The 26,692-nt window shown below is 50.4% G+C and overlaps 1 protein-coding gene across 4 annotated transcripts in view; it reads left to right on the top strand.

Annotated features, from left to right (window-relative positions):
- The window catches only part of cacna2d2a (calcium channel, voltage-dependent, alpha 2/delta subunit 2a), a 1,719,882-nt gene that overhangs the window by 1,095,032 nt on the left and 598,158 nt on the right, over positions 1–26,692 (top strand). For all 4 annotated transcript variants that reach the window (XM_072472012.1, XM_072472009.1, XM_072472008.1 and 1 more), the window contains 2 exons: positions 2,992–3,123; positions 9,577–9,634. In XM_072472012.1, coding sequence (XP_072328113.1) covers positions 2,992–3,123; positions 9,577–9,634 — 190 coding nt within the window. The remainder of the gene's footprint in view (positions 1–2,991; positions 3,124–9,576; positions 9,635–26,692) is intronic.

Here is a 26,692-nt window from a genome sequence, read left to right as displayed (position 1 = left end):
CTCTCAGTGTCACCTCCTTCACCTCAGTTTACCTGAAATAAGCTGCAGCTCTTCACAACTGTCCAACCCCAGGACCATCTGTTTAATGATATAGAACATTTAGTAACAGGAGATCCTCGCTGTCTTCAGGGGATGTCCCGGAGGACTGGAGAATAGCCAATGTTGTTCCTCTGTTTAAGAAGGGTGGCAGGGATAATCCCGGGAACTACAGGCCGGTGAGCCTTACTTCAGTGGTAGGGAAATTACTGGAGAGAATTCTTCGAGACAGGATCTACTCCCATTTGGAAGCAAATGGACGTATTAGTGAGAGGCAGCACGGTTTTGTGAAGGGGAGGTCGTGTCTCACTAACTTGATCGAGTTTTTCGAGGAGGTCACTAAGATGATTGATGCAGGTAGGGCAGTAGATGTTGTCTATATGGACTTCAGTAAGGCCTTTGACAAGGTCCCTCATGGTAGACTAGTACAAAAGGTGAAGTCACACGGGATCAGGGGTGAACTGGCAAGGTGGATACAGAACTGGCTAGGCCATAGAAGGCAGAGGGTAGCAATGGAGGGATGCTTTTCTAATTGGAGGGCTGTGACCAGTGGTGTTCCACAGGGATCAGTGCTGGGACCTTTGCTCTTTGTAGTATATATAAATGATTTGGAGGAAAATGTAACTGGTCTGATTAGTAAGTTTGCAGACGACACAAAGGTTGGTGGAATTGCGGATAGCGATGAGGACTGTCTGAGGATACAGCAGGATTTAGATTGTCTGGAGACTTGGGCGGAGAGATGGCAGATGGAGTTTAACCTGGACAAATGTGAGGTAATGCATTTTGGAAGGGCTAATGCAGGTAGGGAATATACAGTGAATGGTAGAACCCTCAAGAGTATTGAAAGTCAAAGAGATCTAGGAGTACAGGTCCACAGATCACTGAAAGGGGCTACACAGGTGGAGAAGGTAGTCAAGAAGGCATACGGCATGCTTGCCTTCATTGGCCGGGGCATTGAGTATAAGAATTGGCAAGTCATGTTGCAGCTGTATAGAACCTTAGTTAGGCCACACTTGGAGTATAGTGTTCAATTCTGGTCGCCACACTACCAGAAGGATGTGGAGGCTTTAGAGAGGGTGCAGAAGAGATTTACCAGAATGTTGCCTGGTATGGAGGGCATAAGCTATGAGGAGCGATTGAATAAACTCGGTTTGTTCTCACTGGAACGAAGGAGGTTGAGGGGCGACCTGATAGAGGTATACAAAATTATGAGGGGCATAGACAGAGTGGATAGTCAGAGGCTTTTCCCCAGGGTAGAGGGGTCAATTACTAGGGGGCATAGGTTTAAGGTGAGAGGGGCAAAGTTTAGAGTAGATGTACGAGGCAAGTTTTTTACGCAGAGGGTAGTGGGTGCCTGGAACTCACTACCGGAGGAGGTAGTGGAGGCAGGGACGATAGGGACATTTAAGGGGCATCTTGACAAATATATGAATAGGATGGGAATAGAAGGATACGGACCCAGGAAGTGTAGAAGATTGTAGTTTAGTCGGGCAGTATGGTCGGCACGGGCTTGGAGGGCCGAAGGGCCTGTTCCTGTGCTGTACATTTCTTTGTTCTTTGTTCTTTGTTTGTTTGAGACTCACCAGGATGTTTCCACAATGAGGAGTACTGATTCATCAGTTCAGGGGGGACAGTTGGTGGTAATCAGCAGGAGGCAACCTTGTCCATGAGATTTCATGGGGTCCAGGGTCAATTTTGAGAACCACTTCTTCCTGACTGTATACCATTGTGCTGTTACCTCTGGTGGATTTTTACAGAAATCCAGTAATTGAATGGTCACAATTACTGTGCCTTGCTTTTTAATTCAAGCTGCCATGGTCGGATTTGAGCTCACTCTCTGAATCATTTGTCCAGGCCTCTGGATTACTAGTCCAGTAACATAACCATCTTTCTATCAGAGTCCATCAATAAATTACAATAGTTATATGTCAAGTGGAAAGCTAGCTAGACACCATGGCGGAGTTTTCGCAAAAAATGACTAAGTGTCATTTCGAGCATGAAAATTATGATTGTGACCTTCCTTTCAGAGCTTGGGGTGATTTGCGCATGAATTAAATGTGTGGGACCCAAAGACACCGGAAAGGCCAGATCCACAGAGATCAGGGTGCCCTTTCTCAGAATAACTCTACAGACTGCTCGCCCCCCCCCCCTTCTCACCAGCATAGACCACAGCCCCAATCGTTGGCATCAGCATCAATCCCCAATCATCGGCATCAGGCTCCTCCCCAATCGGCCGTACCAGCAGCCGCCCTCGAGGTTAGCAATACCCAGCTATGGGGTCGCCAAAGGCCCTGCCCTTTCATGCTCTACCCCTTTGCACTGCCCCCTGGCACTGCCAGGTTGGTGTTGCCAGTGAACAGTTCCCTGCCATGACCCCGTTGGTGGAGACCAGTAGTGATTCGCACTGACTTCACATTGCGCCGGCAGGTGGGAGAATTGCAGGAGCCGGGATAATTCTGCATATAAAAATTAGATTTTTAATGTGCCGCTGAGCGTGAGCCAGATTATGTCTGCCGGAAGGGCCTGGGAACATCGCAGACTGTTTAACCCTCGGCGCAAATCCCATTTCATGGCTCTCCAGATATTTTCCTCACAAGGTGATTTGAGCCATGCGCAACCCAGCCGGAATATTGCCCCCCGTGTTCTGTAATACTAAATCATGTAGGTGATATGCGCTCTGATCCTAAACAATATTTGGGGACTTCTTCATTACTGCATATACATTGTAACATAAAATATTACATATAACATAAATATTTATTCAGAAAATTACTTATGGTTTGCTGATTATGATTCTTTTATAGAAGTTTAAAAAGCTGTTTATTTTTTGTAAAGTATGCCCTTCAATATTCTGGCAGTTAATGGAGGAAATAAGAGCTTTGCTTGAACCACACGGCATTGTTTCTCATTTTCTTTCAGCTGTTTCAGCATTTGCAATGTCTTTTGTGATTTCAGCAACTGTGATCCTTAATGAGTTGAACTGGACAGCAGCGCTCGAGGATGTGTTCAAGCGTAACCGAGAAGAAGACCCCTCATTGCTCTGGCAGGTCTTTGGAAGTGCCACAGGTGTGACCAGATATTACCCAGGTAAGTCAGTGACATAAAACAATAGAATGAAACCAAGGTAAGATCTGTAGAGGAGCACTTTACGCCTACATTTAATATCCCATACCCTGCTGTATAAACTGTGACCCTGTACAGTTACACAGTGAGCAACCTTTACCCTGCTTAATAAATAGGAGCTCAGTACATATCACCGTGGCAAACTTGCACTTTGTATATTTAAGTCCCATGTCACAAAGCTTTTCTTTCTGTTTTGAAAATGAAATGTGAGCCTGTCGAATTGTAAAAGCTAACACCTGCTCCCACTTCTCACTGAGGGAAGTCCTGCAGTGGGGGTGGAGCTTCACAGAGGTGATACTCTATGCTGTGCCTGACTGACAATGTGGATGCAAGAACATGAGGTCCTAACTGGTTCCCAGTGTTAACATGGCCACCTTAAAAATGTATCAATAGATTACAGAGCTTGTTCAGAAGCTCACAAATTCATTTTTCAATTTTTAAAAATATATTTATTAAGAATTTTAACACAGTTTTTCACCCTTACAAGCAACCCCCCCTTCCCCCCGTAACAAAAAGAAAGAAAGCGCACATAGCAAGACATGAACATGGTAAATCGATATGATACAGAGCTTTGTACAATGGATTCCGCCTGTACATGTTAGTTTTCCAGATCCTTCATGTATTTTCTTGCTCGAATACCCCCCCAAACAAGCCCCCCATCCCCCTCCCCCCCCCCCCTCCCCCTTCCCCCCCTGGGCTGCTGCTGCTGCTGACCGACCTTCATCTAACGCTCCGCGAGATAGTCCAGGAACGGTTGCCACCGCCTGTAGAACCCCTGCGCAGACCCTCTCAAGGCAAACTTTATCCGCTCCAATTTGATAAACCCTGCCATATCATTTATCCAGGCCTCCACGCTGGGGGGCTTCGCCTCTTTCAACATTAACAAGATCCTTCGCCGGGCTACTAGGGACGCAAAGGCCAGTATGCCGGCCTCTTTCGCCTCCTGCACTCCCGGCTCATCCACTACTCCAAATAGTGCCAGCCCCCAGCTTGGCTTGACCCGAACTTTCACCACCTTAGATATTGTTCCCGCCACTCCCCTCCAGAACCCCTCCAGTGCCGGGCATGACCAAAACATATGAACATGGGTTGCCGGACTTCCTGAGCACCTCCCACACCTGTCCTCTACCCCAAAAAACCTACTCAACCTCGCCCCCGTCATGTGCGCTCTATGAACCACCTTAAATTGTATCAGGCTAAGCCTGGCACATGAAGAAGAGGAATTAACCCTACTTAGGGCATCAGCCCATAGCCTCTCCTCAATCTCCTCCCCCAGCTCCTCCTCCCATTTATCTTTCAGCTCCTCTACCAACGCCTCCCCCTCTTCTTTCATCTCCTGGTATATCGCCGACACCTTGCCCTCTCCGACCCATACACCCGAGAAATTAAATGAAAAAAATGAAATGGAAATCGCTTATTGTCACAAGTAGGCTTTAAATGACGTTACTGTGAAAAGCCCCTAGTCGCCACATTCCGGCGCCTGTTCGGGGAGGCTGTTACGGGATTCAAACCGTGCTGCTGGCCTGCCTTGGTCTGCTTTCAAAACCAGAGATTTATCCCAGTGAGCTAAACCAGCCCTGTCTTGAGATCACCCTGTCTTGAATCTCCTGTGCCGGGAACAACGGGAATCCCCTCACCTGTCGCCTCACAAACGCCCTCACCTGCATGTATCTGAAAGCATTTCCCGGGGGTAGCCCAAACTTCTCCTCCAGTGCCCCTAGGCTCGCAAACGTCCCATCAATGAACAGGTCCCCCATTCTTCTAATCCCCGCTCGATGCCAGCTCTGAAACCCCCGTCCATCCTCCCTGGTACAAACCGATGGTTACCCCTGATCGGGGACCACACCGAGGCTCCCATTGCACCCCTATGCCGTCTCCATTGGCCCCAGATCTTTAGCGTTGCCGCCACCACCGGACTCGTGGTGTACCTTGTCGGCGAGAGCGGCAGCGGTGCCGTCACCAGCGCCCCCAGGCTTGTTTCCTTGCAGGACGCCATCTCCAACCACTTCCATGACGCCCCTTCTCCCTCCATCACCCACTTACGGATCGTTGCCACATTTGCTGCCCAGTAGTAGCCACCCAGATTCGGCAACGCCAACCCTCCTCTGTCTCTACTGCGCTCCAGAAACCCTCTCCTTACCCTCGGGGTCTTATTCGCCCATACAAAACCCATAATACTCCTGCCTACCCTCTTAAAAAAGGCCTTGTGATTACAATTGGAAGGCACTGGAACACAAAAAGAAACCTCGGGAGGACCACCATTTTGACCGACTGCACTCTACCCGCTAGCGAGAGCGGCAACATGTCCCATCGTTTGAAGTCCTCCTCCATCTGCTCTACCAGCCTCGTCAAATTAAGTTTATGTAGGGCCCCCCAACTCCTAGCTATTTGGATCCCCAAGTACCGAAAGCTCCTCTCCGCCCTCCTCAGTGGTAGATCGTCTATCCCCCTTTCCTGGTCTCCTGACTGTACTACAAAAAGCTCACTCTTCCCTACATTAAGCTTATAGCCCGGAAAATCCCCAAACTCCCTTAGAGTCTGCATGACCTCCACCATCCCCTCCACTGGATCCGCCACATACACAAACAGGTTGTCTGCATAAAGCGACACTCGATGCTCCTCTCCCCCTCGGACCACTCCCCTCCATTTCCTAGACTCCCTTAATGACATGGCCAAGGGTTCAATTGCTAATGCAAACAACAGGGGGGACAGGGGGCACCCCTGCCTCGTCCCACGATACAGCCGAAAATACTCCCGACCTCCGCCGATTTGTGACCACACTCGCCACTGGGGCTCTGTATAGGAGCTTAACCCAACTAATAAACCCTCCCCCGAACCCAAACCTCTGCAGCACTTCCCAGAGGTACTCACACTCTACTCAGTCAAAGGCCTTCTCCGCATCCATAGCCGCCACTATCTCCGCCTCTCCCTCCATCGATGGCATCATTATCACGTTTAGGAGCCGCCGCACATTGATGTTTCGCTGCCTGCCCTTTACAAATCCCGTCTGGTCCTCGTGGATCACCTCCGGGACACAGTCCTCGATCCTCGTAGCCAGCACTTTTGCCAGCAACTTAGCATCCACGTTGAGGAGCGAGATCGGCCTGTATGATCCACATTGCAGTGGGTCCTTGTCCCGCTTCAGGATCAAAGAGATCGTCGCCTCAGACATTGTCGGGGGCAGGGTCCCTCCCTCCCTTGCCTCATTAAAAGTCCTCACTAGCAACGGGGCTAACAGGTCTACGTACGTCCTATAAAACTCGACCGGGAACCCGTCCGGTCCCGGGGCCTTCCCTGCCTGCATACTCCCCAGTCCTTTGGTCAGCTCCTCCAACCCAATCAGTGCCCCCAAACCAGCCACCTCTTGCTCCTCCACCCTCGGGAACCTCAGTTGGTCCAAGAACCGTCGCATCCCCTCTTCCCCTGCTGGGGGCTGGGATCTGTACAGCACCTCATAGAAGGCCTTGAATGCCTCATTTACTTTTGTCGCACTCCGCACCGTAGCTCTCCTTCCATCCTTGACTCCACCTATCTCCCTCGCTGTCATCCTCTTACGGAGCTGGTGTGCCAGCATCCGGCTCGCCTTCTCCCCATACTCATACGTCGCCCCCTGCGCTTTCCTTCACTGTGCCTCTGCCTTCCCTGTGGTCAACAGGTCGAACTCCGTCTGAAGATGTCACCTTTCCCTAAGTAGTCCCTCTTCAGGGGCCTCTGCGTATCTCCTGTCCACTCTTAAAATCTCCCTCACTAACCTCTCCCTTTCCATGCCCTCTATCTTCTCCCTATGAGCCCTGATGGAGATAAGTTCTCCCCTGATCACCGCCTTCAGCGCCTCCCATACCACCCCCACCTGCATCTCCCCGTTGTCGTTGGCCTCCAAGTACCTTTCAATACACCCCCTCACCCTCCCACACACCGCCTCATCTGTCAGTAGTCCCACATCCAACCGCCACAATGGGCGTTGGTCCCTCTCCTCTCCCAACTCCAGTTCCACCCAGTGCGGGGCGTGATCGGAAATGGCTATAGCCGAATACTCCATTCCCTCCACTTTCGGGATCAGCGCCCTGCCCAGAACAAAAAAATCTATCCGGGAGTAGGCTTTGTGCACGTGGGAGAAAAAAGAAAATTCCCTGGCCTGCGGCCTGGAAAACCTCCACGGATCCACTCCCCCCATTTGGTCCATAAACCCCCGAAGCACCTTGGCCGCAGCCGGCCTCTTTCCGGTCCCAGATCTGGAGCAATCCAGTGCTGGGTCCAACACCATATTAAAATCCCCACCCATTATCAAGCTTCCTACCTCCAGGTCCGGAATGCGCCCTAACATACGCTTCATGAATCCGGCATCATCCCAGTTCGGGGCGTATACATTTACCAATACCACCCACGTCCCCTGCAACTTACTGCTCACCATCACGTATCGACCTCCATTGTCCACTACGATATTCTTGGCCTCAAACGACACCCGCTTCCCCACCAATATTGCCACCCATCTGTTCTTCGCATCCAGCCCCGAATGTAATACCTGTCCGACCCATCCCTTTCTTAACCTGACCTGATCCGCCACCTTCAAATGTGTCTCTTTGAGCATGACCACGTCTGCCTTCAGTCCCTTTAAGTGCGCGAACACTCGGGCCCTCTTTACCGGCCCATTCAGGACCCTCACATTCCACGTTATCAGCCGGATTGGGGGGCCTCACCACCCCCCCCCCCCCCACCCCCCCCTGCCGACTAGCCATCCCCTTTTCTAGGTCAGTCCCGTGCCCACGCCGCCCTCACCCTCCAGTCCCCCAGACGGGGGACCCTCGCCCCGACCACCTCTTCTGTGTCCAATTCCCCCTCGGCCAGTGCAGCAGCAACCCTATTCCTCCCCCCCCCCTCCCCCCCGCCCCGCTAGACCCATGTCTAGCTCTTTTGCTCCCCCCATAGCACTCCCGTAAGTCAGCTGACTCCTGCTGACCCCGGCTTCCCCCGCCGTCCCATTGACCCCCCCCATGTGGGAATCTCCCCATCAGTGTGCGCTCCTCCATTCCCCCCCCTCCGTCCTTCCCTAGCGCGGGAAAAAGCCTGCGTTTTCCTAAGCCTGCCCCGCCCACTCTGGCGCAGCTTGTATCGCGGCCTTGTCTCATTTCCCCCATTCCCGAGCTTCCTCTCCCTCCAGCACCAGTGCCCACCGTCTCGTACGGTCTTCTCACCCGATCCCTTTCCCCATCCCCATCCATTCCCCAACCCGTGGAACATTTCCTGCGCGTGATTAACACCCTATGTACAACAAACATCGAACATCCCCCCCACCCTCACAAACCCTCAGTTTGAGTCCAACTTTTCAGTTTGAATAAAGGTCCAAGCCTCCTCAGGTGTTTCAAAATAGTGATATTGATCCTTGAATGTGACCCACAATCGCGCTGGCTGCAGCATTCCGAATCTCACTCCTTTCTGATGCAGCACCGCCTTGGCCCGGTTGAAACCCGCTCTCCTCTTTGTTACCTCCGTGCTCCAGTCCGGGTAGATTCGGATTTCCGCATTCTCCCATCTGCTACTCCGCTCTTTCTTGGCCCATTTCAAGACCCTCTCTCTGTCCGTGAACCGGTGAAACCTCACCACAATCGCCGTTGGCAGCTCATTAGCCTTTGGCCTCCTCGCCAGCCCCCGGTGTGCCCCATCCAGCTCCAAAGGCCTCGGAGGGGCCTCCACACCCATCAGCGACTCGAGCATCGTGCTCGCATATGCCCCGGCATCGGCCCCCTCCACTCCTTCAGGGAGACCCAGGATCCGAAGATTCATTCTCCTCGAACTGTTCTCCAGGTCTTCGAATCTTTCCGCCCACCTTTTGTGCTGCGCCTCCACCTTCACCGCCAGGCCCAAGATCTCATCCTCGTTTTCATTAACTTTTTTCTGCACCTCCTGGATCTTTACCTCATGGGCCTTCTGGGTCATCCCTAATCCTTCAATCGCCGACAGCATAGGCGCCAGCATCTCTTTCCGCAGCTCCTCAAAACAGCGCTTAATGAACTCTTGCAGCTCCGGTCCGCCTTCCACTTTATCTACGGCCGCCGCCATCTTGTTTTTCTTCCCTCGCTTCTCTCTCTGCTCCAACGCCGCTTTTTTTGCCGTTTCGCTTCTTGTCCGTTCCATATACGGTGAAGGGGGACCTCACTCTCACCTTCCCACACGGTACGTCTTCAAAAAATTCCCGTTGGGGCTCCTCTGGAGAGCCCAAATGTCCGTGATCGCGGGAGCTGCCGAATCGTGCGGCTTAGCTCCGCATCGCCGCAACCGGAAGTCAGCTCACAAATTCATAAAGGAAAATAGTCAGGAATTAAACCCATGCCTAAGTTCACAGTTGGAATGTATTTATTCTGGGTCACAGAAATACTTACTTTGTTAAGTCCTTGTAACTTTTTTTTGTGTTCTTTACAGCAACTCCATGGGGCCCTCCTGATAAGATTGATCTGTATGATGTGCGACGGAGACCCTGGTGAGTGAGGGGTTAATGGTAATAGCTGCAAAAGCATTTTCAATTAATGCACAAGACGTCAATAGAATGATGATAACCTGTATAATGCAGTTAATTTACAATAGATCAGTAATCTTTTTATTCCTCAGCTTTACTTTACTTCTTTATCTTTACTCAACTTTACATTACAGTCTTCTTCTCAAGATTTATTGAAGTGACCTTTTGCTCATTAGATCAGAGCTAATTACCAGATCACTTAAATCTCCATTCATTACAGCAGAGGTAGTTAACAATAATTAGTCCAGTTTCCAGTAATTAGATCATTACAAGGAGAGGGGGATAAAGAGATGAAGGGACATTGGGAGTACATGCCCTGTGGGGAATAAACTCCAACATGGACTGGTTGGGCTAAACAGCCTGCTTTCATATCAGAATGATATAGTAATGACTATAGTAATGACATGTGACTGAAAGTGATAAGAGAAGTGATCAGCTGATTTCTTGGTTAAGGAAGGTAATTGATCATGGCCCATGCACAACCAGAGGATACCCTGAAAAACTTCCCAAGCTCTACAGAAAAAAACCTCATGAATGAAGAGAGCATTTCAGCCCTCCTTAACTTGTCAACCAGAGCCACTCTATATTCCACATTGCTTCATCATGTTGTTTCCAAGAGGATTCCAGGATTTCACTTCCATCACTCTATCCAAAGTTTACTCCTTGTGTTAATCACACTTGCTGTGTAAAGGAGGCCCTCTTCTTATTAGTATTTTTGCTGCCTTTCACGAGTTTCAAACTGTGTCCTCAGGTTATGTTGCCGCAGCTTAATGTAAAATATGATTGTGGATTTAACTTTTCCATTCCATTTGATTTCATGTACACCTTTAAGATCAACTTCTTCCAGACTGAGGAGCCAAAACCTGGGATCAGCCTCAGGCTTATCCCCTACATTGCCTCCTGGACTTGAATATCTATCTTGTTTCTAGTGACTAGAAGTGGACTCTCACCAGAGGTGTAAACTCACCAGAGCAAAATATAGTTTGATCATAATCTCCTTTAATTTATATTCTCCTAGTCTGGTTATGTCTGGTTCAGATTATTATCTAAATGATGGCAGTTTAGGAAAAGGGGAAGTGCAACGAGACCTGGGTGTCATGGTGGAACAGTCGCTCAAGGTTAGCGTGCAGGTACAACAGGCGGTGAGGAAAGCTAATGGTATGCTGGCCTTCATAGCGAGAGGATTTGAGTATAGGAGTAGGGATGTCTTGCTGCAATTATACAGGGCCTTGGTGAGGCCACACCTTGAGTACTGTGTGCAGTTTTGGTCTCTTAGTTTGAGGAAGGACATTCTTGCTATTGAGGGTGTCCAGCGAAGGTTCACCAAACCAATTCTCGGGATGGCAGGACTCGCATATGAAGAAAGACTGGATCGACTGGGCTTGTACTCACTGGAGTTTAGAAGAATGAGAGGGAATCTCATAGAAACATAAAAAATCCAGCTGGGACTGGATTGGCTACATTTGGGAAGAATGTTCCTGATGTTGGGGATGCCCAGAACTAGGGACTACAGCCTAAGAGTAAGGGGTAAGCCATTCAGGACTGAGATGAGGAAGAACTTCTTCTCTCAGAGAGTTGTGAACTTGTGGAATTCTCTACCACAGAAAGCTGTTGGGACCAGTTCATTGGATATATTCAAGAGATAGCTGGACATGTCCCTTGCAGCTAAAGGGATCAATGTGTATGGAGAGAAAGCAGGAGTGGGATCCTGAATTTGCATGATCAGCCATGATTATATTGAATGGTGGTGCAGGCTCGAAGGGCCGAATGGCCTACTCCTGCACCTATTTTCTATGTTGTACAACGTCATATTGGTTTTGGTGATTGCTACTCTGCCTTGTAGAGATCATGGGGATCTTGAGCACCACCTGGGGAGCTGGTGGGAGCTCTGCGTCACACCGGGGAGTCGGTAACTGCTACCAGTACAACCCCACCCAAAGCTGAAGATTGTCGTTGGATCCTCGGCCAGAGATGAGTGATGGCAGGAAGGGGTTTATCAGCAGCAGTCATCCTGCCACAGAATCAATCCGGTTGATGGCCCTACACACCACCCTCCCACCTGATTAAATGCCCCCCTCAAGAAAACTCATCATGGGGACGGGCCCAGGATTCTTCCCCTTGACTCTGCTCAGCCTCCTCGGTCTCTTTAAGCTTCCTTCTTAGAGATTTCAATACTGTTACAATTCCAGTTAATGTTCTAACTGGATGGGAAGATCCCATAATAGCACCCTGGCTCAAAAGACTGGGGGCAGAATTCTCCCCCCCCCCACTCCGGGTGGGAGAATCGCCGGGGATCCGCACGTGTCCCGCCACGCCGCTCCGACACCCGCACACGATTCTCCCACCCCCCCCCCCCCCAAACCGGCGCGGCGAGATAATCGCCGCTCGCCGTTTGCAATGGGTGAGCGGCGATTCTCCGGCCCGGATGGGCCGAGCGGCCTGCCCAACACGACGGGTTCCCGCTAGCGCCGTCCACACCTGGTCGCTGCCGGCGGGAACAGCGCAGGAACGCTGGGGGGGCGGCCTGTGCGGCGGGGTTCCTGCAGCGGGGGGGGGGCCTCAAATGGGGTCTGGCCTGCGATCGGTGCCCACTGATCGGCGGGCTGGCCTCTTTGAAGGAGGATCTCCTTTCCTCCGCTGCCCGCAAGATCCATCCGACATCTTCTTGCGGGGCGGCCTCGGGGAGGACAGCAACCGCGCATGTGCGGGTTGGCGCCGGCCAGCATGCGCAGGTGGTGTCATTTACATGGCGCCGGGCGCGTCATTTACGTGGCGCCGCTTTTACACGGTCTCACTCACAGCCTCCACCGTGTCCTTGCTTGACCATTTCTTCTGCTGTTTACGGTCACTCCGGCTTCTTTTTTTAAAAATATTTTATTGAAAATTTTTGGTCAACCATCACAGTACATTGTGTATCCTTTACACAATAATATAACAATATAAATAACAATGACCTGTTTTATAAACAAAGAATAAATAATATATAACAAAAACTAAAACTAAATGGCAACTGCCTTGTCTCAGATAAACACTCTCCAAGAATATGATTTAACAGTCCAATATACAATTATTTATAGCAACGACCTACACATATTATACATATATATTAACAACCCTGAGAGTCCTTCTGGTCCCCCCCCCCCCCCCCGGGCTGCTGCTGCTGCCTTCTTCTTTTCCATTCCCTCTATCTTTCTGTGAGGCATTCGACGAACGGTTGCCACCGCCTGGTGAACCTTTGAGCCGATCCCCTTAGGACGAACTTAATCCGTTCCAGCTTTATAAACCCTCCCATGTCATTTATCCAGGTCTCCACCCCCGGGGGCTTGGCTTCCTTCCACATCAACAGTATCCTGCGCCGGGCTACTAGGGACGCAAAGGCCAAAATATCAGCCTCTCTCGCCTCCTGCACTCCCGGCTCTTGTGCAACCCCAAATATAGCCAACCCCCAGCTTGGTTCGACCTGGACCCCCACTACTTTCGAAAGCACCTTTGTCACCCCCACCCAGAACCCCTGTAGTGCCGGACATGACCAGAACATGTGGGTGTGATTCGCTGGGCTTCTCGAGCATCTCGCACACCTATCCTCTACCCCAAAAAATTTACTGAGCCGTGCTCCAGTCATATGCGCCCTGTGTAACACTTTAAATTGAATCAGGCTTAGCCTGGCACACGAGGACGATGAGTTTACCCTACTTAGGGCATCCGCCCACAGCCCCTCCTCAATCTCCTCCCCCAGCTCTTCTTCCCATTTCCCTTTCAGCTCATCTACCATAATCTCCCCCTCGTCCCTCACTTCCCTATATATATCTGACACCTTACCGTCCCCCACCCATGTCTTTGAGATCACTCTGTCCTGCACCTCATGCGTCGGGAGCTGCGGGAATTCCCTCACCTGTTGCCTCGCAAAAGCCCTCAGTTGCATATACCGGAATGCATTCCCTTGGGGCAACCCATATTTCTCGGTCAGCGCTCCCAGACTTGCGAACTTCCCATCCACAAACAGATCTTTCAGTTGCGTTGCTCCTGCTCTTTGCCATATTCCAAATCCCCCATCCATTCTCCCCGGGGCAAACCTATGGTTATTTCTTATCGGGGACCCCACCAAAGCTCCCGTCTTTCCCCTATGCCGTCTCCACTGTCACCAAATTTTCAAAGTCGCCACCACCACCGGGCTTGTGGTGTATTTCTTCGGTGAGAACGGCAATGGGGCCGTCACCATAGCTTGTAGGCTAGTCCCCCTACAGGACGCCCTCTCCAATCTCTTCCACGCCGCTCCCTCCTCTTCTCCCATCCACTTACTCACCATTGAGATATTGGCGGCCCAGTAGTACTCACTTAGGCCCGGTAGTGCCAGCCCCCCCCCCTATCCCTACTACGCTGTAAGAATCCCTTCCTCACTCTCGGGGTCTTCCCAGCCCACACAAAACTCATGATACTCTTTTCGATCCTTTTGAAAAAAGCCTTCGTGATCACCACCGGGAGGCACTGAAACACAAAGAGGAATCTCGGGAGGACCACCATTTTAACCGCCTGCACCCTCCCTGCCAGTGACAGGGATACCATGTCCCATCTCTTGAAGTCCTCCTCCATTTGTTCCACCAATCGCGTTAAATTTAACCTATGCAATGTACCCCAATTCTTGGCTATCTGGATCCCCAAGTAACGAAAGTCCCTTGTTACCTTCCTCAGCGGAAAGTCCTCTATTTCTCTGCTCTGCTCCCCTGGATGCACCACAAACAACTCACTTTTCCCCATGTTCAGTTTATATCCTGAGAATTCTCCAAACTCCCGAAGTGTCCGCATTATCTCTGGCATCCCCTCCGCCGGGTCCGCTACATATAACAACAAATCATCCGCATACAGAGATACCCGTTGTTCCTCTCCTCCTCTAAGTACTCCCCTCCACTTCTTGGAACCCCTCAATGCTATTGCCAGGGGCTCAATCGCCAGTGCAAACAATAATGGGGACAGAGGGCATCCCTGCCTTGTCCCTCTATGGAGCCGAAAGTATGCAGATCCCCGTCCATTCGTGACCACACTCGCCACTGGGGCCCTATACAACAGCTGCACCCATCCAACATACTCATCTCCAAAACCAAATCTCCTCAGCACCTCCCACAGATAATCCCACTCCACTCTATCAAATGCTTTCTCGGCATCCATCGCCACCAGTATCTCCGCTTCCCCCTCTGGTGGGGGCATCATCATTACCCCTAGCAGCCTCCGTATATTCGTATTCAGCTGTCTCCCCTTCACAAACCCAGTTTGGTCCTCATGGACCACGCTCGGGACACAATCCTCTATCCTCATTGCCATCACCTTGGCCAGAATCTTAGCGTCTACATTTAGGAGGGAAATAGGTCTATAGGACCCGCATTGCAGCGGGTCCTTTTCCTTCTTTAGGAGAAGCGATATCGTTGCCTCAGACATAGTCGGGGGCAGCTGTCCCCTTTCCTTTGCCTCATTAAAGGTCCTCATCAGTAGCGGGGCGAGCAAGTCCACATATTTCCTGTAAAATTCAACTGGGAATCCATCCGGTCCCGGAGCCTTCCCCGCCTGCATGCTCCTAATTCCTTTCACTACTTCCTCTATTTCAATCTGTGCTCCCAGTCCCACCCTTTCATGCTCCTCCACCTTGGGAAATTCCAGCCGGTCCAGAAAGCCCATCATTCTCTCCCTCCCATCCGGGGGTTGAGCTTCGTATAAATTTTTATAAAATGCCTTGAACACTCCATTCACTCTCTCCACTCCCCGCTCCATCTCTCCTTCCTCATCCCTCACTCCCCCTATTTCCCTCGCTGCTCACCTTTTCCTCATTTGGTGGGCCAGCAACCTGCTCGCCTTCTCCCCATATTCGTACTGTACACCCTGTGCCTTCCTCCACTGTGCCTCTGCAGTACCCGTTGTCAGCAAGTCAAATTCTACGTGTAGCCTTTGCCTTTCCCTGTACAGTCCCTCCTCCGGTGCCTCCGCATATTGCCTGTCCACCCTCAGAAGTTCTTGCAGCAACCGCTCCCGTTCCCTACTCTCCTGCTTTCCTTTATGTGCCCTTATTGATATCAGCTCCCCTCTAACCACTGCCTTCAGCGCCTCCCAGACCACTCCCACCTGGACCTCCCCATTATCATTGAGTTCCAAGTACTTTTCAATGCACCCCCTCACCCTTAGACACACACCCTCATCTGCCATTAGTCCCATGTCCATTCTCCAGGGTGGGCGCCCTCTTGTTTCCTCCCCTATCTCCAAGTCCACCCAATGTGGAGCGTGATCCGAAATGGCTATAGCCGTATACTCCGTTCCCCTCACCTTCGGCATCAACGCCCTTCCCAAAACAAAAAAGTCTATTCGCGAATAGACTTTGTGGACATAGGAGAAAAACGAAAACTCCTTACTCCTAGGTCTGCTAAATCTCCACGGGTCTACTCCTCCCATCTGCTCCATAAAATCTTTAAGCACCTTGGCTGCTGCCGGCCTCCTTCCAGTCCTGGATCTCGACCTGTCCAGCCCTGGTTCCAACACCGTATTGAAATCTCCCCCCATTACCAACTTTCCCACCTCTAGGTCCGGGATGCGTCCTAGCATACGCCTCATAAAATTGGCATCATCCCAGTTCGGGGCATATACTTTTATCAAAACCACTGTCTCCCCCTGTAGTTTGCCACTCACCATCACGTATCTGCCCCCGCTATCCGCCACTATAGTCTTTGCCTCAAACATTACCCGCTTCCCCACTAATATCGCCACCCCCCTGTTTTTCGCATCTAGCCCCGAATGGAACACCTGCCCCACCCAACCTTTGCGTAGTCTCACCTGGTCTATCAGTTTCAAGTGCGTTTCCTGTAACATAACCACGTCTGCCTTAAGTTTCTTAAGGTATGCGAGTACCCGTGCCCTCTTTATCGGCCCGTTCAGCCCTCTCACGTTCCACGTGATCAGCCGGGTTGGGGGGCTTTTTACCACCCCCCCCTTGTCGATTAGCCATCCCCTTTTTCCAGCTCCTCACCCGGTTCCCACGCAGCTGTGTCCCCCCAGGCGGTGCCCCCCCGCCCATCCCACCCCATGCCAGCTCCCCCCTCTCCCCAGCAGCAGCAGCCCAATAATTCCCCCCTCCCACCCCCCCCGCTAGATCCCCCACTAGCATAGTTACACCCCCCATGTTGCTCCCAGAAGTCAGCAAACTCAGGCCGACCTCGGCTTCCTCCGTGACCTTGGCTCGCACCATGCGACGCCCCCTCCTTCCTGCTTCCCTATTCCCGCCATGATTATCATAGCGCGGGAACCGAGCCCGCGCTTCCCCCTTGGCCCCGCCCCCAATGGCCAACGCCCCATCTCCTCCACCTCCTTTCCTCCCCCCACCACCTCCTGTGGAAGGAGAAAAGTTACCACATCGCAGGATTAATAACATAAAACTCCTCTTTCCCCCCTTTTTACCCCCCTCTTCGCCTCCCATACTTGCCCCACCACTTTGTTTCAAACGTTCTTTTTTTTAAATAACCCGCTCATTCCAATTTTTCTTCCACGATAAAAGTCCACGCCTCATCCGCCGTCTCAAAGTAGTGGTGCCTCCCTTGATATGTGACCCACAGTCTTGCCGGTTGCAGCATTCCGAATTTTATCTTCTTTTTGTGAAGCACCGCCTTGGCCCGATTAAAGCTCGCCCTCCTTCTCGCCACCTCCGCACTCCAGTCTTGGTATACGCGGATCACCGCGTTCTCCCACTTACTGCTCCGAGTTTTCTTTGCCCATCTAAGGACCATCTCTCTATCCTTAAAACGGAGGAATCTCACCACTATGGCTCTAGGAATTTCTCCTGCTCTCGGTCCTCGCGCCATCACTCGGTATGCTCCCTCCACCTCCAGCGGACCCGCCGGGGCCTCCGCTCCCATTAACGAGTGCAGCATCGTGCTCACATATGCCCCGATGTCCGCTCCCTCCGCACCTTCAGGAAGACCAAGAATCCTTAGGTTGTTCCTCCTCGCGTTGTTCTCCAGCGCCTCCAGCCTTTCCACACATCGTTTATGGTGTGCCTCGTGCATCTCCGTCTTCACCACCAGGCCCTGTATGTCGTCCTCATTCTCGGCAGCCTTTGCCTTCACGACCCGAAGCTCCCGCTCCTGGGTCTTTTGCTCCTCCTTTAGCCCTTCGATCGCCTGTAATATCGGGGCCAACAGCTCCTTCTTCATTTCCTTTTTGAGTTCTTCCACACAGCGTTTCAAAAACTCGTGTTGTTCAGGGCCCCATATTAAACTGCCACCTTCCAACGCCATCTTGGTTTTTGCTTGCCTTCCTTGCCGCTGCTCTAAAGGATCCACCCCAATCTGGCCACCTTCCTCTCCTTTTTTCATCCGTATCCAGGGGGGATTCCCTTCTGGTTCACCGCACAGTACTTTTAGCCGTTAAAATTGCCGTTGGGGCTCTTATTAAGAGCCCAAAAGTCCGTTCCACCGGGAGCTGCCGAAACGTGCGACTCAGCTGGTCATCGCCGCACCCGGAAGTCGTCACTCCGGCTTCTTAAGTCCATACAACTCTATGGGTTCAGTGCCTGAGTACTATTGCTTTCCAGTTCCGCGCTCAAAAGCGCAGAAAAGTCGGGGGAACAGGTCCAAACGTCCGACCGAAACAGGAGCCACCAAATGTGCGACCTACTCCCTCATAGTCGCCACCGGAAGTCTCTGTTTCTCAATTTTTAAAAGCACAAATGAATCTCACCATCCGGAATTCACCCCAGTGGAGGTGGAGTATCGCGGAGTCCCCAGAGAATATTGGGTCCGGTCCGCTAATGATATGCAAACGATGTTTACTGTACGTGCAGAGTGGAACACATTGATGCCGCTGTTGAGACACCGGAGAATTGCGATTTGGCATGAAAACGACAGCATCAAGAATTTGGCATCAGAACTGACTCTCCGCCCAATCACGTTTCCCGATTCCGCCGTTAGTCGATGGAGAACCCGCCTGAGTGATTTGTCTTATGAAGAAAGATTGTGCCGTTTAGGCTTGTACTCCCTCGAGTTTCGAAGAATGTGGGGAGGTCTAATTGAGGTATATAAGATGATAAAAGGTATTGACAAAGTGGACGTAGAGCGAATGTCGCCTCTTGTGCGGTAATCTAGAATGAGAGGTCATAGTTTTAGGATAAGGAGTAGCAGATTTAAAACAGAGATGAGAAGAAATTACTTCTCCCAAAGGGTCGTGAATCTATGGAATTCACTTCCCCAGAGTGATAACCATCAATTCAGTCGAGTCGGTTGTTATCGAAGAACAGTGGTTTTAATCAAATAGAAATGTGCCAACCAGTAGCTCCTCCTGCACTGAGAGCCTGTCCCAGATCGGCCGGTTATATACCTCCTCAGAGGGGCGGAGCCAACAGCAGCATCAATACAACAACAGCAATAACTAGCAATGGAACAACGGTAACAGTGAGTTTATACAATAATAGTGACAACAATAATAACAGCAATAAATCAACAGTGAATATATACAATAGCCAGACGTGGTTCACCACATTCACCCCCTGTTAAAAAAAAAAAGTCCTGCGGGGGTGAAGACGACTCATAGGTTCACCCTCACTGGAGGGTGTATCATCTGCTGTGAACGCCTCAGCCCCGGCTGCAGTGCAGGCGCTGGAAGCATGTCGTCCTCACAACAGGGTCCCGGACAGGGTGACGGTGCAGGGGCGGTGCTAATGCACTCGGGAAAGGATGATGGGGTAGATGGGGAGGTAGAAGGAAGAATGAGGTGATGGCGGGTGCAGGGATACCCGCAGGGGCCAGGTCCCTGAGGTTATATACCTCCTCAGAGGGGCGGAGCCACAGGCGGACCCAACAGCAGCATCAATACAACAACAACAATAACTAGCAATGGAACAACGGTAACAGTGAGTATATACAATAATAGTGACAACGATAATAACAGCAATAGATCAACAGTGAATATATACAATAGCCATACGTGACTCACCACACAGAGTGCGGTGGATGATCGTTTTGTCTAGCGGAGTGGGCTCAAAGGGCTGTATTACCTACTCCTGCTCCTAGTTCACGTGCTTATGTTAAACAATAATCCAGAATCAAGGTTTTACAACTCCCACGACAGAATTTATTTGTCTTGACTGTTGTGCAAACTGTTAATAATTGCCTTAACTATCGATTCACCAACTGTGTTAACATGTCATCAAATATTTGATTTACCTCTGAAGTCTGCTTTCCCACTTTCAGGGCGCAATCTAATGGAAATTTGATTTGTAAGTGTGGTAACGAGCAGAAAATGCTGGGAGCTTCCTAACAGCCGACCCAGTGAGGCCGTCACTGGTATCTAACGTTAATTGGTTCATCTCACGAAGCCCTTGGGCTTCACGCCACAAATGACTATCCTGCCGGCTGTTTCGCTGAGGCCACATTTGCCAGCCCCCAATAACGAGGCGAAGCAGCATTTAAACCAATCCCGCAGAGGTAATCCCACACAGCATGCAGCTATGCCACCAAGGAGACCAGCTCCAAGATTTGGGCATGGCAACCTGACCCGACTGCTGGGTGCGGTGGAGTTGCAATGGCCGTGGTGACTCAGAGGACCACCACACAGTGCTGCAAAAAGCTAAATTACCTCCACTGGGCCACATGAGTGAGTTGTCAGCCTGTCACCACTGCCCCCCCTGACAACCATGTGCCTGACACCACCTCCACCCAGCACCATGCGCACCGCATCCCATCCATGCCCAGCAGTGATGTTCACACATGTCCCCCGACACACCATGCACCCTCCCTCCCGCAACATGGTGCATGCGGCTCACGATACGCTCTGTGTCTCCTCAGGAAAAGCTGGCCCATAACAGACGGGAGAGTTACCAGACCAGCGACGGGGTGCCTGACATCAGTGTCCTTCCCCCCTAGGAGGTACAGGCCCTGGGGTTTGCAGGGATGGCTGGGGACAGATCGGTCACAGAGGTGGATAACCACCGGTCCCCACCCAGAGGACCAGTCATATGTGAGTTGCTCATGCTAGCATGTTGATCCTGCTCCCCACTGACCACGTGGCCCTGTCACTTGTTGAGGTGGAGCCTCCTGCAGCACACGCTGTCCGTCATCTGCTCATACGACCATTGACGCCTGTACATCTTGGGTCATCACCAGCATCCCCCTCTGGGTCCCTCTTTGGCCTGTATCTGCCTTCCATCGCTGTCATTGCCCTTGAAGCGTATGCTACAGGAACCCAATGTGAATTGTCATCTCTTTGTAAGAGAACTGAGCCTATCCCATCCTGACTTGCATCAATGGATATTTTGGTTGCTCTTTTAAGATCGAAGAAAGAGAGTATTGGTGCTGTCATGAGCTGAGCTTTCAAATCTTGCCACTCTTTCTGATGGCCCTCTGTCCATTCAAACGACGTGGACTTGTTTATTAAGTTTCTTAAAGCTGTTGTTCTTGCTGACAAGTTGGAGATAAACGTGCCAAGAAAGTTGCTGAAACCTAAAAATCTGGGGCTGGATTCTCCGCCCCGCCGTGCCACCTTTCTGCCTCGACCCGTCGGCGGGATTCTCCATTATGCCGGCAGGTCAATGGGGTTTCCCGTTGTGGGGCAGCCCCACGCCGTCGGGAAACCCCTGGGCGCCGGAAAAACGGAAAATCCTGCCGGCGGAGAATCCAGTCTCTGAGCACAGCCTTTTTGTCTTCTGGTATCTTCATGTTCTGAATAGCTGCAATATTTTCATTATCAGGTTGTACACCATGCTGAGAAATGGAATCTCCTAAAAATTTGAGTGACGACTGTCCAAAAGTACATTTCGATTGATTGAATTTGAGGCCATATTTGTTGATGTGCTTAAACACTTACTTTAGACATTCAATATGCTCTTCTCTGGTTGTAGACCAAATAATTATGTCATCAACGTATACCCTCACATCATCTATTCCTTCTGTCATTTGTTCCATGATCTTGTGGAATATTTCAGATGCAGATATGATACAGAACGGCATACGATAGAAACAAAACCTTCCAGAGGGCGTGTTAAATGTGCATTGTTGTCTGCTCGAGTCGTCGAGTTGCATTTGCCAAAATTCTTGTGACGTGTTAACCTCTTAAAGATGCGTGCATTCACCATCTCACTTGTGATCTCCTCCCGTTTTGGTATGGAATGGTGTTCCCTCCTTATGTTCTTATTGAGATCCTTGGGATCAATGCAGATGCGAAGATCACCGGATTTTTACGCAAACCAATGAACTGACCCAGTCAGTCGGTTTTGTGACTCGTGAGATAATCCCTTGGGTTTGAAGTCGGTCTAGTTCTTGTTTTAACCTCTCTCGCAAAGGAGCAGGAATTCTCCTAGGCGGATGTACAACTGGCTTGGTATCCTTCCTTTGTAGAATTTTATATTGGAATGGTAGTGTGCCCATGTCTCTGAAAACATCAGGATATTGATTCAAAATGCTCTGGTTATCATCATCCAATCTTGGTGTGTATTCAGTCGCTGTATAAATACGCTGTACTAGCTGCAATTCTTTACCTGCTTGGGCACCGAGAAGTGAAGATTTGTCATTGTTGACAATCTCAAATCTTAAGATTTTTAAAATGTGTTTATTGGAGACTTTTTAAATGGCATGACCCTATTGAAGAGATCAGGTTGAGGTTATAGTCCTTCAGTCTGCAGGCTGCTGGAAGTATCTCAGGTTCCTCTTGAATCTTCTTGAGATCCAGTCTTGAAAGCAGATTTGCTGAAGCGCCAGTGTCAAGTTTAAACAAAATTGGGCAGTTGTTTACTTGTACGACTGTGTTCCATTCATTATTAGTATTGATTGAATTAATTTGCTGAAGATTGATTGTTGCTTCTTTTGATTCCTCACACATTTTTATGATGCCAACGAAAAATGTATTTTCCAGTGGGTAATTGTCATTGTCTGATGAAAAGTTCTCTTCGTTTTCTTTTTCTGGTGATTCGATATTCCGAATATTAATCTGCCTGTAGTTTTGTTTAGCAGGTTTAAATGAGAGCGAAGATCTGCACTGCAAAGCAAAATGATTAAGTGTGCCACATTTAGAGCATTGTTTCCATTAGCTGGCCATTTCTTCTTTAAGTGGGCGGTTACACATCTATAACATGTCATGACGTTGACGTCATGACGCATGGCACAGCTTCGCGAATGCGCAGATCGGCTTTCGTCCGTCTCGCATTTTTTCACGAAGTGCGCCTGTGCAGAGTTCAAGTGCGCGCGCGTAAGATGGCTGCCATCCTAAACGTGCTTCTTCATCGATTGCGACACAATTTTTACACACTCAACCTCGTGGTGGATTTTTGCGCCTTTTTCACGGGTAAAATACTCATTATATTGACTCTTGCTTTGCATTTTTCAATCGCTATTTCTAACGTTAGGTCTTGTTGTCTCAAAAGCCTTTCTCTTAGGTGCCCATCATTTATCCCAAATACAATCTGGTCACAAATTAACGAATCATGCAGTGCTGCAAAGTTGCAGGATTGAGCTAGAAGTTTTAAGTCTGTCGCAAAGCTGGTAAACGATTCCCCTGTTTTCTGCAATCTCTTGTGGAAAATAAAACGTTCAAATGTCTCATTTGTTTGGATCTTGCAGTAGTCATCGAATTTACTTAAAATCACATCAAATTTAGCTTTGTCCTGTCCAGCAGATTATTAAAAGGAATTAAATATTTTGATTGCATGCTGGCCTGCCATTGATAGAAGCAGTCCAATTTTTCTAGCATCAATTGCGGTAACTTCCAAATATATTTGAACTTGTTGTTTAAACAGTATCCAATTAGAGTTCAAATTACCAGTAGTCTTGCGGTGACGTGGAGCTTGTGCGTGGTCCATTGAGGCTGTTGTCTTCGAAGGATTTGTTTGCTGCAACGCTGCTCCAGTCGAATAGCTGCCACGGATTTCTTCTGCTTCTGATCAAACTAAATCACTCTAGCTATTTTTTTCAAAGCCAAAACCTGGTACCATGTTACGTGATTGTAATACATCGTTACTCTTTGCTTATTCCCAGAATGGTCTGCTGGTTGTAGTTCAATGGAACTATCAGTCTTCAATTTAAAGCAAAGAACATTTAATGAATAACGAATACAAGTACTAATGAGTTTGTTCACGCTTCACAACTATAACTGATGATAAAGTAAATCAGAAGAAGTATTAACTATGTTTAACTGCACGTGCCAACTATTAGATTGGATTGGATTTGTTTATTGTCACGTGTACCGAGGTACAGTGAAAAGTATTTTTCTGCGAGCAGCTCAACAGATCATAAAGTACATGAGAAGAAAAGGGAATAAAAGAAAATACAGAATAGGGCAACACAACATATACAATGTAACTACATAAGCACTGGCATCGGATGAAGCATACAGAGTGTCGTGTTAATGAAGTCAGTCCATAAGAGGGTCATTTAAGAGTCTGGTAACAGTGGGGAAGAAGCTGTTTTTGAGTCTGTTCGTACGTGTTCTCAGACTTCTGTATCTCCTGCCCGATGGAAGAAGTTGGAAGAGTGAGTAAGCCGGATGAGAGGGATCTTTGATTATGCTGCCCACTTTCCCCAGGCAGCGGGAGGTGTAGATGGAGTCAATGGATGGGAGGCAGGTTAGTGTGATGGACTGGGCGGTGTTCACGACTCTCTGAAGTTTCTTGCGGTCCTGGGCCGAGCAGTTGCCATACCAAGCTGTGATGCAGCCCGATAGGATGCTTTCTAGGGTGCATCTGTAAAAGTTGGTAAGAGTCAATGTGGACATGCCGAATTTCCTCAGTTTCCTGAGGAGGTATAGGCGCTGTTGTGCTTTCTTGGTGGTAGCGTCGACGTGGGTGGACCAGGACAGATTTTTGGAGATGTGCACCCCATGGAATTTGAAACTGCTAACCATCTCCACCTCGGCCCCGTTGATGCTGACGGGTGTGTACAGTACTTTGCTTCCTGAAGTCAATTACCAGCTCTTTAGTTTTGCTGGCATTGAGGGAGAGATTGTTGTCGCTACACCACTCCACTAGGTTCTCTATCTCCCTCCTGTATTCGGACTCATCGTTATTCGAGATCCGGCCCACTATGGTCGTATCGTCAGCAAACTTGTAGATGGAGTTGGAACCAAGTTTTGCCATGCAGTTGTGTGTGTACAGGGAGTAGAGTAGGGGGCTAAGTACGCAGCCTTGCGGGGCGCCGGTGTTGAGAACTATTGTGGAGGAGGTGTTGTTCATTCTTACTGATTGTGGTCTGTTGGTCAGAAAATCGAGGATCCAGTTACAGTTACCAGTTGAAGCAGGTGGGGACCTAGGATCCCCTCTCTAACTGTATCTCTCTAACACTCTGCTACCTCGTCACTCTTGGTTCAAAGAGGCAGGAAGATCCTCTGAGTTCAGTTTATATACATGGATCATGGTGCTGCTATCTAGTGGTTGTCTAACACTATGATATAGTTAACCCTTTACATACCAGCAGATATACAGATCACTACAGATAGGACAGTTCTATTATTCCTGGGTTGGCCTAGCGATGGCCTTTTTCCTATGTCTGGGCGGCAGCTTTAGTGATTATTTGGGCTGCAACCTGCTCGTCCTTTCCTCAAACTTGGCCACTTCTCCCAGCATCCCTTGCGGGATGCCATTTTAGGTGGCCACAACCCGATACAACGAGTCCCATGCGGCCATCCAGGCTGTCATTGAGCAGTGCATCAGACTCCTCAAGATGCGGTTCTGATGCCTCGACCACACTGGTGGTGCACTGCAGTACAGCCCCCAGAGGATCGCCCGCTATGCAGTGGTCTGCTGTGCCCTCCACAACCTGACACAGCAGTGGGGTGATGTGCTCCAGGGAGAGAAACCTGAGGCCACCTCCGAGGAGGAGGAGGACAAGAATGTACTAGACCAGGAAGGGCTGGAGGACGAGCCCGGGGAGGACCCTCAGGACCAGCGGAGGATGTAGGACAAAGGACAGCGGCGAGAGTCCGGCATGCCCAGAGGGCCATGGAGGCCCTCATCCTCGCCTGCTGTCATAGGACATCACCTCGTCAGTCATCTCACGCTCTCACCCCCCCCCCCCCCCCCCCCCCCCCACCTAATCACCCTGTTTCACGCTCCCAGGGTCTGTGTAACATCACTCCAGAGTTATGGGACTGTGTCAGCACTGTCAAAGGATCACTGTTGAAGACAGGGAGGTGATGATAATCTGCTGTGAGCTAAGTGCTGGTGCTCCTCAATCCATCCCAGTTTGACTCCTGCCTGTTTGCTGAGTGTTTGCTCATACCCTTCACCTGCACGTGGTGTGCCTGGGGGAGGCGGCGTGGGGGGGTGGGGGGGGCGCATGGGGCAAGGGGCGGTGGGGTGGAGGAGGAATCCAGGACCATTATGCCCAGGGGACTGGGGGAGGAGATTGGAGGTTGGCTCGCAATGCGGAGGAAAGTGCCAGAGGTGTCATATTTCCCAGGTGCAATGTATTTTAATGTGTCCCCAACTGCCCCTAGCCCCTGATGGTGCCACCCCGTCCCCACCCCTCCCAACCCATTCCCCCCCCCCCCCCCCCAGTGCTGCCTCAATGATCCTTGACCTGTTTACCCTTCCGCACTCTTCCGCTGCGGAGGTGTGTCCCAGTATGCACATCAAAGGAGGAGGCAGCCTGCTGCCTAAAGCGCCCTGTGGCTTTCAGTGCACCTGGCGGGTGTCCTCTGGGGGTCCTTGGGCCAGAGGGCTGGTGCCAACCCACCTGTGCGGCTCGGTGGAGGTCGTTGATCTCCTGATTGCACTGGGTGTCGGTTCTCCTGGTCTCGCTCCCCGAACTGATGGCTCCTGCCACTTCCTCCCAGGTGACACAGGCTCCCCTATAGCAGACCCTCCGAGCCCCTCGGGGGAACAGGGCATCCCATCTGGACTCGATCGCATCCAACATTCTGGCCAGCTCGGCATCCACAAATTGTGGTGCTGGTCTCTTCAGTGGTGTGCCTGCGTGCTGTGTGGGGTTTGCTCTGCGGGATCGGTTTTAGTGCTGCTGCTTCTTGTTAGTGAGCAGCTGGTGGACGCAATCCCAGCGAATCAGCCGACGG

This window comes from Scyliorhinus torazame, chromosome 13 (assembly GCF_047496885.1).
Source record: "Scyliorhinus torazame isolate Kashiwa2021f chromosome 13, sScyTor2.1, whole genome shotgun sequence".
NCBI lineage: Eukaryota > Metazoa > Chordata > Chondrichthyes > Carcharhiniformes > Scyliorhinidae > Scyliorhinus > Scyliorhinus torazame.
This window is presented reverse-complemented; position numbering and strand designations above follow the sequence as displayed.